We start from the raw sequence: 16,186 nt of genomic DNA, 5'->3' as shown, positions 1-16,186 counted from the left end.
AAAAACAAAGTTACATACAAGGTGTATAACAAATTAAGTTTCCTACCACTCCAGAGCTCCTTTAATCTGGTATGCTGAACAAAATCAAAATAACATTTCAAAATGCCATAATAATTTTGGCCAGGGGAGTACTGCCCTGTACAGATTAATACACAACTACTCTGACTGGAATTCTAAATAGGGGTTTACATCACATAGTGAAAAGCCTTTTCTTCTTGCATAGGTTTCAAACTGCCTCTCTGATAGCTCTGTAAATAGCACAGATCCATGATGCAAAATAAGTAACAGGCAAAACCCTGGCAGTACTCCACTGTGCCAAGAAGATGAGGACAAGGACACAGTAAGATCTCTGAATGGTGTAACACCAGGAAGGTTTACTTTCTTAATGCCTAGGAAAGCTGTTTTGGACAGGAGGAACCTGCAGACCTGGCAGCCAGCATTTCAGTATTCCTGGTAGCAGCCTCCTAGAAGAAACACTTCTAAGAGCAGCCTGAAAAAAGATTTAACGTAATTGTAAGAGAGAAGATGATAATGAGACAAGATCTCATTCCTCAAATATATAAAAGAGCCTCTAAGTATATAATAATTACCAAGCCCATTTTGGCCACAATCTTTTTGCTTGGTGATGCTGGGAGCCCAGGTGGTGAACAAGAGAAGTTGGAGATAATACAAGTATGATCAAATAGACACCAAACTTAGTATTTCTGAGCTCTGGATGCATCTGTCTGATACAGCATAGTGCCACAACAAGAGAGGAAAGAGCCAACAAAATCTGTTTGGTACCAGGGGTAATATACCTGCTTCTCACCTGGTAAGTCAGTCCAGGCACAGCAGTTTATTATTAGGTAGTAAGATCTTACTTCCAAAACCATCCAATAGTAAAAATGTTGAGTTTTTTTCAAAAGCTAGAACACATTTGCAGAGAGTAACAGTGAATCACTGTTGGTCTCACTGCGGTTAGAAAGAGACAAGCATGTGAAGTTCAAATTATGTATTGTGGAACACTAAAAGTGACACTGAATAAGTAAACAGAAGTGTAGGTGACAGTATAAGAAAACCCCAAAGAATGAATGAAATAGCAACAGTCAGCAGAATTACAGAAAATACAGTCATTTTGAAAACCACCAGTTACAAGAAAAAGTTTAGCAGAGTCTAGGTCAATTGCTAAATAAAGATGTCTTAAGTAAAACACTATGCCCTGAAAACAGGAAAAAAAAGGTGTCAATTTTAGTATTCAAGTGTACATTTTTAGTTACTTGTGTTTCTCAAGAAAGAAAATACAAAGCAGTACAGCACATTCCAGAGGACTAAAAAGTACTGTCTCGTGGTCCAGAAATGTCCCCTCAGCTGTCAGCTGGCCACCTCTGACCTAGACCAAGCATAAAACATTTGCCTGTGGATGACACAATGGTGGGTGGTAAATCAGGAGGAAAACAGGTTATTGCTACAGAATGAGCCACAGCACTTTGCTTTAACAGACACAATCTAAGAAATGCAATTTGATGGAGACATGAGGGAGGCAAAACTTCTGGGAACAAAGAATGCAGGATTCATCTATGCAGAATGTGTTCAGGAGAATTTGGGGGACCATCATAAGGGTTTCAGTGTGACACTGTCACCAAAAGAACCAAGGCAACCCATACACTGGAAGAGAAACTACAAGCAGAATTTGACTCTACACAACTTTGGTACAGTCACTGTTAAATCACTGTCTCTGGTTACTCCATTCTGGTTCCTAGGAGGAGGTTACAACAACACAGTTTAAAGTAGATCCAAAAAACGGACTGATGGGCAGAAACCCAAATGTTGAGATGGATAAAGAACCCCAGCCTATTTAGCTTACTGGAAGTTAGATAAATGCTATCTTAAAACAAGATCTTGTAGTCTAACAGGAAGGAAAAGCAGTGTGACAGCTGTGCCAGGGGAAACTGTAGCCTGCATGGAAATCTTTGAAATAAAACCAGATCTCTTTCTACAATGCCGTTTGTAAATTCAGGTTCCTAAGAAAAATTGTGTAGCACAGGTATGCTGAGAAATCAGAGTGGGTCATAACCTTTAAATCCCCTTTCTTTTCTTTCTTGGTTTTACTACTGTTTTACTACAGTAAATGTGTGCAACTCTATTAGCTTGGTAACTAATAATAAATAAAGTCTGCTATAATTTGGCTTATCAACTGGGAATATCAGAGAAGGCGACATATTTGGGAGTATCAAAATTACTCTGGGTCACCAGTATGCAGCAGCTGTAAAACACAAATGTGATCTGCAGCTAAGTCTGTCAGAGTATTCCAAGAGAAATGGTGAAGAACTAGTGTCATGCACATGGCTCTGGTGCTTAGGAAATACTGATTCAAACTATAACAGCTGCAGAAAAGCAATGGGAGTTTAAAGCCTAAGAGACCGAAAAACCACGGCTTGTTTGGCTTAGAAGAAAAACCCCACAAAACCCAAAATTAAACAAAAAGAATCTACCCAAACAAACAAAAAACCCCCAAAACAACCAACCAACCAACCAGTTAATATAATCCTTCTAAAATATGAGAGAAGAAAAGAGCTATTTAAGGTGAAGGACAACACTAGAAAAGTAAACACTGTTATCAAATTTAGGCTGAAAAAAAGTCATACATTAACAAGCCATCAACATAACCGCTTTAAACTAGTATCAGAAAAAAGTTACAGCAAGAGATTTCTATAGCAAGAGATGTTACCTGAAGACACAAGAGGTACCTTCCTGTGAATATTTCTAAGAAAAGTCCATAATTTCAAGCCTGTATTTTTGAACAAGCTGAAGGTCAGCTTTGAAACAAATATATGAGTCTGTTAATTAACAGGATTTGTTTATCAAACACTTAATAATGTATCAAGAGAGTTTCATTGCAGGTTGACAAACAGACATGTTATTTTTTTCCTATTTCAGATATCCCAAGCAGCTGTATCAAATAAGAATGAGTGTGTAAACATCATCTCAGCAGAAAAGAACAGGTTACTTACCTATTGATTCAGCAACCTATTTTATATGCACTGCATTACAAAAAATGTGCATTTAGTGCTTGTAAAGTTGCCACATGGATAGCTCTGAAAGCTGATTGAATATTTATTGTTTGGGACTACAAATACTGTGGCAGTTGAGGCATCTTCCAAACCCTGCCCATATAGGCAGCTTTCACTCCTCTCTCTAGGAAGCAACTGCCTGCCATCCAGCTTCTGCTGCTGGGAAAATCAGCAACTGCAACTGTGCCACACTTACCTACTGAGAACAGGAGCTACCATCAGCATGTGCTTCCCATGGAAGTCCAGGAGCTAGCTACAGTGCTCTCTACCTCACTGGTCACCTTGGCTATTCGAGTGCAGAACTAAAACCAAAGCCCTTTTATCGTAATTTTTCAAAACAGCTAGTAAGAGAAACAATGCAGTGGACCTGAAAAACTACTGGAAGTAAAAGCAAATCCTCTAGCTGTCATCTCACATCCTTAGATTCTCACCTGCTCAGGACCCATGGAGGACAACCCTGATGTAGGCACAGAGGTCGCTGAGGTCATGCTGATCTGCCCTGTCATCTGGTTCATGTTGCTCATACCACTTGTGTTGGTTGCCATGGATACACTGATGTTCATGTTATTGTTGTACATGCTGGTGCTTGCTTGCTGCCCAAAATGTGGTGGGGACTGTTGTGAAAACATGCTACAGCAAGGAATGGAAAAAGCAATGTGTCAGACTTAGAATGCTAAAGCCACTAAGTAACTTTTAAAAATATATCTTAAGCTAGAATTTCTATATACTGTCAGTTATTCCAACTTCAAAGGAAAAACTAGCTTTCAGCTGCATTAATGTCTAAGGAGCAGATTTTCAAAATTCAAGGTCCCATATCTGTGTACAAAAATGCATGCCTTTGCGTGTGAAACTACGGCAGAGTACAAATCTGTTATGCACGTGCAAGAACAGCCAATTACCTGTCTAAAGGAGCTTTGCATGTATTTTAAAGTAATGTTTGGAGGGAGAGGAAAACACCTTTAACCTCCAGTGTTAGCACAGCGCAGGACTGTTGAGCTAAAATTGAAGACAGGGTAATAAACTTTCTTTTTTGCAAAATAGGCTGTTTGCATATACAAATACCAGATTTGCACATACAATTATGGCAAGTGGGCTCACAAATATAGACATGCAACTGTGCAGGAATTTATTTACTAGGTCTCTGCATCAGGTTTTAAAAATGTGGCACTGTAAGAAACAACAAAGTCTAAGATAATTACCATCTATGTTTCTTTAAGGATATTTCCCGAACAACTTACGGGGGAGTAACTGTGGGAAACCTCATCCTAGATTTTATTCAGTCCAAATGCTTTCTGAACAGTATCTTCCTTCCCAGTATGTTGAAAGCCATATGAGAGACTTCTTTGCATTTCTTAAAATGCACTTCACTGTTTACACATTAGTCTTCTCTAGTCTTTGAGCACAATTCAACAGCCAATGAAGGAATTGTTACTGACAATGTGTCTGTTTAGAGGATGTGCTTTAGACTGAAATACTGGAAGGGCTGCTGTGTCTCAGTATCAGTGGCTGACTTTCCCTTCCCTGTGAAGCACTGCTCCCACAGCTGAGGAAATCTTTCAGGGTTAACACTCAGTCTTGCACTTAGGTACTCTGTTAGGCTATTGCTGCGCACTCTGAGACCTGGTGCAGTGCAATGGCATTCCGGGCACAGAACCAAACCCAGAAAATCCCACCATTCTCTTTCTTCCAATTCCATGTCTTTTTAGGCCACCTCACCCCATTTTTAAGTTGTTATCTGGATGGCTGAAACAGTACACTACAGATCATTGTGAATACTCAGTGGCTTGTGTAAGCACACTTGACATGTCTCTGCTGTAGAGCTGCAGTTTAGTGAAGCCAACCATTGGACTTACGGAGCTGCCCCCACTGCCATTTTTGGCAGAAGCCATGACAGTGGTAGCTATGCCTCCTGCAGATGCTTCAGGAAGACCGTGAGGATGAGGCATGGACAAGGATGAGGATAAGAGAGAGATAAATCAGCTGCTTTAGGGGGAACTTTACTTGGATTAGCCTCATCAATAAAATACTGGTGGTTTGGGTTTCTTAAATCTTTGTCAGCTAGCAGGAAAAAGGTTTGTTGCTGTGCTAGGACAGTAAGCCTGAGAACTTCAGGATGGCAAAAGCACAGTACTAGAGACAGCTGTGTGCACCCCAGCACCAATTGAGTAAAGGCTGTACCTGACAGCTCCTCCCATCTTCCAAGGAAAAGCTCAGATCACTGCCATCTGGAAGCTCATTGCTGCCTACTAATAGTGTTCAACATCCAACCCATTTGATTTGGACAGACCTATTATTAGAGCTACACCCACTGGGGCAGGGGCCTCAGCTGAAAAGGTGACTGCATGCGTGAGGTATTGCTACAATGCTGTCAGGGGATGACAGCTATATGCTGACCCCCAGCATGTGCAAGGACTAATGGGCTGAACCTGGTTACACTCCAGCATTTAAAGCAGGAGGTGATAATCCAGTCACTGCAATTCCAGAGCAGTAGAATGCATTGGCTCTGGTTTAGCTGATCCAGCCATGTAGAAAGCAATGTGGGATGAAAATCATATGCAGAAGAAATGCATCCACACAAACGTTAGGGGCTGGAGCTCACTGTGCAGCCAGGTGCTTCTTAAGGGCACGCAGTGTTTGATCAGTTGTAACAGACAAAGCAATGCATTGTGTGGATACAGGTCTTTTAGCTAAGCACTCACTTTGCCATGTATGAAAACAGAATTTAAACCAATTCGTCAAGCCAAACTGAAAAGAAATCTCTTTTAGGATAGATAGTTAGCAACAAACAAACACCCGAACAGTTACATAAAACGAGCCCATAAATAAGTGTAGACCATAAATGACCCCATTACTCTATGAGCTCATTTGGTTTTCTTCTGGATTTACCTGTTACCACCCATATTCCCTTGTGCCCACCCATTCATCTCCGTAGAGGACTGATAGGCAGGATTAGCCTGAGACTGCTGAATCATGGGGCTTTGAGTGTGAGCCAGCCTTGGTGACATCAGTGGACTCTGAGGAGTGGTGGCCCCTGTGAAGCCTGGATCAGGCTGCTGACTAATACCTGAAGAAGAAAATGAGAAATTTAGCCACTGTACATTCAGAGCTAAAACAAACCAAGACAAACAACTCATACCTGCAAACATGTCTTTAACCAGTCTTACTTTTATCATCTGGTAAGAGTAGATACCAAATTTAGAGTTGGATGGACATAATTTGTTATATCAGCAGAACTTTCACATAACATATTATTTAATATAATTATAACATAACTTATACAGTAGGTATAAATAAAGAAACTGTATAACAATAACTGTATGGAGGTGACTGCCCAGAAAAAAGTAGTTTGTGGCTTTGTAAAACAAAGACAGGAAACGGTATTAAATTGGGTTAGGGGTAGGAAATCATCTAAATCTGATTTATATTACTTAAATTGAAGAGGTTTTTGTTTAGTTCATCAAAATTCAGAGTCCATCAAGCAAATACATACCGATATATGTGTTTGTGTGTGTGTACATGTATTTATCTGCATATATATATAAACAAACACACACTCTGCATGTCTGCTGCTGCTCAAAGAAAAGAGCAGTGCTTGGAGAAAAACTGGAACCAGAGCTAGGAAAGTGGAACCTCCAAGGGGTCAAAACTGCCATGTTTTCCACTGTTCCCAGGGAGCCAGGCAAGAGCCTGTGGAGCAGGGGCTTGGACCGAGCACAGGGGGGAACACGAGGGAGTAAGGACTGACAAAATGCACTGAGAGGGAGCGGAACCAGTACCGTAGTTTGGAGGAAATGGAAACTGCTGCGCGTTTGCCTGCGGGATGCGCGGGTTGCTCATGGTTGCCGGGATGCCACCGGTGGCCACCATGCTGGGGGTCATGCTCAAGCCTTGCCCTCGCATCATCAGCGTCCGCTGCTGCACCTGCTGCTGCTGCTGCTGCATCTGCCGCTGCCGCAGGTGCTGGCTCAGGATCTCCCGCTGCCTCTGCGCCAGCATCTGCGCGTTGATGGGGCCCTGGGGGAAAGCCACCACCACCCATCCATCAACAACCCTTCCAAGGCAACCCAGCCAGCAGAGGCATCTCCACTGGAGCAATCTCAAAGATTCCAGCTTTTTTTCCCCCCTCATCACAGAACTAACAGAAATGCAAAGCAGGAGAGAATAAACTTGCTAATGCTTCTGCTGGGAAAGACTTCCAACAAGAGGTAGTAACTGAAATAATACCAGTGTTTAAGGCTGCAGTGATTTGTATTTGCAGTGATTTGTATTTGCAAATGGAGCAGCTCATTAAAACCACATATCTTTAGAAAATGAGAAGTATGGTTAAAAATGCAGTTACATCAAATCTTTATAAAACAATCATCCATCCCACGTAAAAATGGGAATGACTCTCAGAAATGAAGCAGCAAAATACTCCTTATGACACAGACTGCAATATTTGTATTGCAATTGCACTTGCCACATAGCATTGTTATTGCATTATATTAGGGCAAGAAAGCAAAAAAGGAAGTGACTTTCTTTTTTAAAAGGTATTATTTTTCTCACCTGTGTTGGCACTCCAGTTCTCAAAGACAGATTCATATTGGAGACGCTGCTGATCTGATTTATCAGTGGCTGCCGATTCTAAAGAGAAAAAAAACCAAACCACCCCAACACCAAAACCCAAAAGTTTTTAGAAGGAAAGGGAAAAAAAGAATTGTACATACAAAGTCATACAGATCTACTTCCCTGATCAGCTGGTCTGTAGACCTAGTTCTACGTATCCAAGCAGTGACTAATTTTCCTCCTCAAATCCTACTCCCATTCACAGAATGCTATTTCTTAAAGAGATAATATAGCATAAAAATAACAACGCAGGCACTACACTGTTTATACCAAACATGCTCCCTTCATAGTTCCTGTTCGTTTTCGCTTTGGGACTGGACTGTTGAAGTTTACTCCCAATTAGACCTTATCCTGGTGACTGAAGGCAGAAATGATCTTTCCTCCTTAAATACTATAAGCATTGATATCTGGTTGTACTACAAACCTATGTATTTAAAAACAAAACAAGAAACAAGAACTTAATTCTCAGATGCAGACCAAGGCCAAGGGAAAAAAAAGGATGTAGGATATAGGCAACAGGCAGCAATAAAAGCAGTTAGATTGGCAGAAGAGTCAAGATACAGCAAATAGAAAAAGACGTATATAACAAAAAGCACCAATGTAACCTTGCTCAAAGACTCTGTGAGATCTAGGCTTAAATACTGGTCACGTTCTCGTATCATATTACATTAAGAATAATGTGAAGATACCAAAAAAGATCAAAAAAGAGAACGTGCAAGGCACTATCTTGTCAAAACTCATCGTGGCTCCTGTTAAATTTTAGCTTAAAAGTGGAAAGAAGCAAGATCCGGTCCATTTGGAGCAAGCTGACCGCACGTGCCGCCTAGGAGAGAGAGCTGGGCACGGAAGGGGCCGTACCTGCTGCGCCTGGAGCCGGTGCTGCAGCTGGAGGCGCAGCTGGTTGGGCTGGTTCTGCACGATGCCGGCGGGCCGCAGGCCGGGCCGGGGCTGCATGCGCAGGGCGGTGTATCCCGGGCGCTGCCCCATGGCGTGGAAGCTGGGGTCCTGCATGGGCGCGTAGCTGCCCTGCGCCATCTGCGCCTGCGCCGCGTACTGCTGCGAGAACACCGGGGCCTTCTGCTCCAGCAGCATGCTGGACTCCTGGCTCGGGAAGGTCTCGGGGTCGACAGCTTGGCTCTGCAGAAATACACCAGCAATAGGAACAGTTGGTGGGACACGGCTTTCCAGAGGATTATACGGGACTAATACGGGCAGTCTGCAAAAACAACCTTCTAGGACAGGAATGTTTTGAAACAGAAGATTACGTTAGCTTTATTTACCTCAGTATCAAACTTAAAAATAAGCAGAATTGTATGAAAATATATTCAAGGAGACAAATTCCTCCTCTCTCTTTTCCTTTGTTTTGTTCGTTTTTTCTTTAAATAAAACCCCTTAATCTTTCTTGTGTTCTTTACACAGACATTGCATTACTCTTCTAATGAATAAAAATCTGAAACGACAAATGCTAGATCAAAATCTGTAAATGAAGTGATGCTGCCATATTTTTGCCATTGAATCTGAGATAAATTCAAAGGTATTATACAAATGAATAACTAGATTTTTATCAGTGTCTTTAAACAAAATAATGACTTCAAATAAAGATGACTGAAACTATTACAGAAGCTAATGTGAACAGAGTGCCTAATTCTTTCAGGGCATTTTTGCACTAAGTGATTATCCATTAGCATAAATAAACTAACACAATTCAGAATTCCATTCTAGATACTCCCCTAATATTTGCTCTAGCCAGAATAATTTGATAGTTTATTCCACACTGACCTTGAAAATGAAGTAAATCTAAATTTCAGTGCCCTCATGAAAGAAAGTCTTTAAGCTGCTGTAAAATGTTTGAAGGCTATTTTAAAAAACATGTTTTAAAATGAAGCAGTCCTCTTATCTGCAAGATCCTTTAACTGTTTCCACTGAATTATTAATTAAATAGAAACATTTACTGCTTAGCTTGAAATAAACCATTATTCATATTTTTTGGTGGTGGCATTCCAAAATCTATATAATATTGCATGAAAGTTTCATAGTGCAAAATTGAAGTTCACCAATAAATTGTATCTTCAGCTTTACACCTCACTGACTTCTGTGTTGTACCAAATAGGCTTGGAGATAGCTTTCTCATGTTCAAAGCAGAATTTCATTGGTCCTATTTCATATCTAAAAGGCAGAGCTAGTTCACAGCTATGCTCAGGGTGCTGATGAGAGCTGGGGAATGAAACGGGTATTGCAGGTTCCTCTGAGAATATTAAGTCATTGCACAGACATATACTGATTTTGGAAAAAAAAATCTGATGCCAGAAATGTCAGGAACTAAATTTACTCAAAATACTTTCATTTTTACCACATTTCTTTTGCACCATATAAGACTGAAACAGGCAAGAACCACGTGGAAGTCAACAAAAATAACTGAGGAAAAATGGATGAAAAAGCATAGAACAAAGTGTAGCAAGCATACCCGAAATTTAGAAAAAAAAATTATAGTTAAAGTGCTTGGAATGGAATCAGCTACCTCAGATAAATCTCATCCCTTAACACACATTAATCAACTAAGGAAAAAACCACGGGTGAATTTACACATCTCAGGTTTGCTAATCCAAAAGCTAGTTGCCTGCATCACACTAAACCCTTGATCCGGCTCCTAGGTCTTCATGCTCTTATTTTCCTCTTTCCTGTATTCTGTTGCTGGCCATGATCTTTTGTTCCCCTACAGCTGCTCAGCTGCTCCTCTGACTACCTTTTTTTTTTTTGTTTTGGTCAGTTTAGTTGCATAAAGCAGGTCAGAAGAAGGAGATCCAGGTGAAGGTGGCAGGGGAGAGGAAGGAAGACTAAACCAGAGGCTGAGGGAATGTTTTCAGGTGATAGTGAGCCATTAAATGGACTTCCACTATCCTATCTTGCAAGAAGTGTTTTCAACTTCTTCAACTCCACCTTGACAACATATTTTATAAAAGCAACATCTAATACATGCAAAATCCCATGTCCAGCATACCTGGCTCACTAGTTCTGGTATTCCTAGAGCCCTGTCGATTTCTTCTAAACCATCAAAATTCCTTAATGCCATGTAAAGCTGATCCAGGAGAGCACCCTCATCACTTGGTGACTCTGATGAAGGATGATTACACAAGAGATCATCTGGTGAGCTGCCAAACGGTTGCCTGTGAAAACATGAACACAGGGTTGGTAAACAGCTGCTGGAAAACATGAAATAGTATCAGAGGATTAGTACTCGAATTGAATGAACAAGAAGAGACAGAAATTATTTTATTGCTGCCAATTTTGGTTAGAAAGTTATCCTGGGTGGAAAGTATGCTACCTAAAGAAGTAACTAAATGACTAATGCCTGTCAAGACCCTACAAGCGTGGTGATTCTGACAAGCAGGAAAGCCCAAAAGAGGTAGCCCAAGTGCTGACTGCATATTACAGGGTCAACAGAGGAACTGAGAAGTTAGAATATAGTCACTGAAGACAGAAGGATAAATAGCTTCTAAAATTTTTAAAACTAGTTCTAACTTTGAATGTCTCATGTCAGCTCAAGTATACTACCACAAGTAGTACTCATTTCCATAGACTCTCCCCTTAGTTGGTTTTCTGTCAGGCTAAACAAGCCAAAGAGGTCACAGATGGGTCTACGGATTGTCTGAGCTCTCAAAAACTGAACATCTGGAAGAGCTGGGCAGAAGCATGAGGGAGCAGGGAGAAAAGGACATTCCCCTTTTTGCTTGCAGCAAAAACACTGCATCAGCTTACCCCAAATGCACACTTGGGTATCAGTTTATACACTTGGCTATGTGCCTTGGAAGGGCATCAGCAAGAACTTGGGTACTGTCAGGCAGCATGTGATGACTCTATATCCTGCTTACCTCACCCCAGAATTTGTATGCGAAGCACACTTGTAGTTACAAAGGCAGAATAAAGGTTTGTTATAAACCCAAAGGACAAAACTTCCTGAGAAACAAACTAAATCTGAAATAACACCTTATCTGCAGCCAAATGACATGTTTTTGTTCTGCAATTCACACACCTGACCTGCTTCACTACCACAAAACTGCAACAGAAAATAAAAAAAGCAGAGCATTCTGCAGGCAAGGGCAGCTACAATATGCACATCGTGGAAGAATCCCATCCCAAATAATTACTCAGTGACAACAAAAGCTGTCTCCCATGGAGGGAGGAAAAGCACTATATGTGAACCCTTTAAACATGTCTGTTTAGAAAAAACAAAGAAACATGTTTGTGTATTTAGTTTCCATAATGAGATATATGGTTGCCATGGAAGTCTAATCTCTTATGTCAAAGGTAAGCAGGAGAGCCGCATCGTCAGTCTGCACACTGAATGAACTCAAGGGATGGCAGGCAGGAAAAAAAAGACATTCTTTTTAATTGGATCCCAGACAGTAAAAAAAAAAATAGGAAGGATATATGACACACCTTTAAAACATTGCAAAGTATTAATCAAACTCATATATAGAGAAATTTTTCTAACTGTCATAGAAGAAATTATATATCAGCCAAAAGGAAAAAGCAAAAAAAATCCTTTGATTCAAATTGCTTACAAACTCTAAAGATAACTTCTAAGAAGGGATCTATTGTATGGAAAAACAGTTGATGAGGCTAGCAAAAAACCCTCTCTGAAATTGCAAATGAGTGTGAACACATGATAAAGAAAATGAAAACATTTGTCAAATTCTGTATATTAAAAAATGACAATTGCCTACAATTTCTCCATTTCTTTTATATATCCCAATGAAAATTTTAGTTTTTAATTTAAGAATTATTTTTACTCATTTAATACATGGCAACCATCAGATTATAAAAATAGCCATCTTGGGGATTAATAAAATAAGAAATGGCAGCATCAACCAATTAATCATCTCTGGTTGGGGTGAAAATGATCAAAATATTGGCACTTTCAGATGCAATGCAATGGCAATTTTTTTCACTATCTTCAGCTATAAGGAAATTAACTATAAGGAAATTATTCAGCTGTAAGGAAATTATGACAAATGCACGGATAAAAAAATGGAAGTATTAACTGCCTGGCTTGCTGACCAGACAGGACCCTGTATTTTCTTTTAAGGTGTAGTTTTTAAAGTGGATAATTCAGTTATACAAACAGTGCATTTTGCATATGGATATGCTAACTGTGGGAAACACCAGGAAACATCTTGAAAAGCATGGAATATAACAAAAAAAATGCCACGTATATTTATTGGTAATATTTTTGGGCATCCTAATGAAAACTAAGAGAATGTAGTCAGAAGATAAACTTTTTTTCAAACATACTGTTTTCCCAAATATAGCCACCTAATTTTCTTTTCAGTGATGACATTCCATATATACACAGTCTTTCTAAAGTAAGCTGCAGACCTTTTGGAGAAGGCATGGCTCTTTTTTAAGAAGAGTAAGCTGCTTATAACAGTTGTGCCATCACTTAAAAGTCTTGATGATGAATGAAGTTATTAATACATTACATATGAGTTAATGAGTTGTGACCAAACTGCAGTTCTGATTACCTGAGGAGGAGCTAACTTCAGGGAAGAGGCAGCCTTCCTTTCACTTCATCTTTCCTTCCTCCTCTTTTACAGAATTTAGGTCAATTAAAAGAACCCAAACAAAACATAATTAACCATGCCCTACATCACTTAAAATGCTACCTTGCTGCAGTAAGGGACAGATATTATGACTAAACAGTCGTGGCTAGTACTACTGGCACTTTTCCACATTTAGTGTTAAGTGCAATTGTTAACAACAAGAACAGCAAAATCAGACAGAATCATGCCCACGTTAATGCTCCAGAAGTGAAAAATGGTGGCAACTATACCTCAAGTGCTGGCAGCATTCACTGTGATACAGAACTTTCAATTCATTCAACACATTACATGGCAAGAGAGCATTTATAAATATTACTGGAACACACATACCTTTCATGAGCACAAAATTATACAAAAATTAAATTGATGTACATTTGGTGAACATTCTATGCAGAACTCTGTTTACATGAGGTGTGTAAATCATAGGCCTGCAAAATCTCTCTGTGTTCTGATGTGACACCAAGACTCACCTGTTCTGATTACCAAAAGTTGCCTGTTCTATAGGCAAGATGCTGTCTGGCCACGGTGCAGTCTGATTTGGAGGTGCCTGCTGTTGGCTATACTGAGGTCCTCCTATGTTCATTTCCAATTCAGATGGCCCTAATCAAGAAAAAATAACCATATAACTTTTCTGAAGAGAAGCTACTTGCATGTTAATTCTTTCAACTGAGTTACCTATGTTATGGTAAAAGCAAACTAAAGCATTAAGACTTCAGCAATATTAGACTTAAAAGCAGTATTATTCCTTGTTAAAATTTGCTTTTAAATTTTGAGAAAATATGAGTATTCTGAAAGTGGTTCAAAATTATAAAATAGCAGATACAACATCATAGATGCAAAAATGAATAAGACAAGCATAAAAAAAAGACTGTACACAGAGTCAGTATTATAATGCACTTGCTTTAAAAGTGACCACGAACAATTATCATTCCACAGCACGTGGTCTACAAAAACTCCACAGTCTTTAGTGAACCGAAGTGACTTCATGTCCTCTTTCTCTGGCCACACAACCATGGAGCTACAGAGTAGCAGGAATTGTCCATCTCAAAACGTGTTAAAATTCAGCATTTTAGACACCTTCTTTCCCAGATCCACAGGAAAATTTCACTGTGAAATATGGTTCTTGCTGAATCTTTAAACGAACTGAGAATTTCTTACTTTCTTTTTTTTCTCCTGCTTCATCTTTAGCAATCCAGCGTGCGCCAAAAGGAACAGCTCCACATGTGACTTACCCATATTCATGACCTGAGATGGAAGCATCTGCCTTGGGCCAGGCTGGCTGCTGGGTCTCAAGGGGATGCTGGCCGTGGGGTTGCGGATCATGCCTGCTTGCACCGGCCGGTTCATGGCGCCGGCCGTGGGCGCGCAGGTCACCCTCACCGCAGGGGCCTGACTGCCCCAGTCTCCAGACGCCATGGCAGGTCGAGGGGCATTGCCACCAATCATTCCTGCACAAAAGCCAAACACACTCAGGTACCAGCACATGATCAGAACAGCCTTAGCACCACTGCTGCCTGAGGAGCTGCATTTTCAGCAATACCAACGCAGTAGTTTCACTCAAAGCACACTGTACCACCACAACTGCCCATCCAGATGTGCAAAGCTGCAGAACGATGCCTTACACTGCTTAGTTGAGGGACTGGAGACTGAGATACATCTTACAAGAGGAAGACCCTTTTATCATTTCCGAAATGCTGCTCGGGGTAAGTGTTCCCACATGTGGTCTGCGACAGGTGCTGAGGGTGTGTGGATAGCCTTAACTTCCTTCCTCAGGAAATGAATCACGTTTGCTGATGTGTCTCAGTGCTTTACTTTTCAAGTGCTAAGTGAGAATGAGGACTTGAGTAACAACGTGTTAACACTAAACACACTTACAAATTAGAAGGATTGAGTATCAGTTTGTGTTCTGCCAACATCTTTTGGTGACTTCTTTCACTTGGAACCCAGAGCTTTCAGAGCCTCGAGGCTCACCCAGATAATCTCAGACAAATGTACAGTGCAGGGAAATTACTCACAGGAACTTTCCGATAGATGCTGAAGTTCATTACCGTTAATATAGGGGAAGTCCTCCCACATCTACTGTAAACAACTGATACGTTTTATTTACACTTGGAATATATAGAATACTACACTCTGACTGTAGCCAAAAAGTCTCAAGCAAAACCCAACACAAAAACCCCCAAGCCCCAAAGATGGCAGTCACAGTATTTATAAATTATATATACAGTATATATACATTTCAATTTTATATCAGTCAAGAGAGTAGATAAAATACTGATTTGGACTAGTGGTTCAGATTGGTTTTTCCAGTTGCATTATGCAAAAATTCCTAAATGAACACTAAAGCCACACAATTATTACTTATCAGTTCAAATATTTGGTGACATGTAACTAGAGGAAAACCCTCTAAAGAGGGTCTTTGTTTCAGCTGCTGTACAAGATTTGCTTTATTTTACATCCTCAGGTTCAGTCCATTTGTGTACATATTCTATCAGATGAAAGATGTGCTGTGTTAGAGGAAGGCAGGGACACAATAATATTCTCTAACTTGTATACATAAGATGAATAAAATCCTCTAACATGTATACAGAACATGAAAGTAAGAGGACACTTGAAAGAATGCAAGTTGATCTCTAAACTGCCTAAATAAAATATTTCAGCCTTTGGAATGTCTCTTTTAATACCGATGCCAACTAAATACACAAATTTGACACCGAATAGCCAGCTGAGAGGATTTACAATGCCCATTTATTTACTCAGAGCTCTTACAGGGTTGTTGCACACTTGCACAATCTCAGATTATGCACTAGTTGAAATAAATCCATCAGCCAGACTTTTCTTGTCAAACAGGCTATATGTTTGTTCCTTATTAGGTGAACATGTTGTTAATTGCAACATCTTATGGCTCCAAAAAAGGAACTAAGACTACTA

General features: G+C 40.1%; 1 protein-coding gene across 1 annotated transcript in view; it reads right to left on the bottom strand.

Moving 5' to 3' along the window:
- NCOA2 (nuclear receptor coactivator 2) overlaps positions 1-16,186 on the bottom strand; it is a 187,838-nt gene that overhangs the window by 9,051 nt on the left and 162,601 nt on the right. Inside the window, exons 15-22 of the mRNA XM_084207355.1 lie at positions 14,488-14,703; positions 13,726-13,855; positions 10,654-10,819; positions 8,514-8,792; positions 7,596-7,673; positions 6,827-7,064; positions 5,937-6,114; positions 3,482-3,680 (exon numbers count right to left, since the gene is read on the bottom strand). Of these exons, the coding sequence (XP_084063481.1) occupies positions 3,482-3,680; positions 5,937-6,114; positions 6,827-7,064; positions 7,596-7,673; positions 8,514-8,792; positions 10,654-10,819; positions 13,726-13,855; positions 14,488-14,703 (1,484 nt within the window). The remainder of the gene's footprint in view (positions 1-3,481; positions 3,681-5,936; positions 6,115-6,826; positions 7,065-7,595; positions 7,674-8,513; positions 8,793-10,653; positions 10,820-13,725; positions 13,856-14,487; positions 14,704-16,186) is intronic.

The sequence above is a fragment of the Fringilla coelebs genome (assembly GCF_963513975.1).
Source record: "Fringilla coelebs genome assembly, chromosome: 1".
Classification (NCBI taxonomy): domain Eukaryota; kingdom Metazoa; phylum Chordata; class Aves; order Passeriformes; family Fringillidae; genus Fringilla; species Fringilla coelebs.
This window is presented reverse-complemented; position numbering and strand designations above follow the sequence as displayed.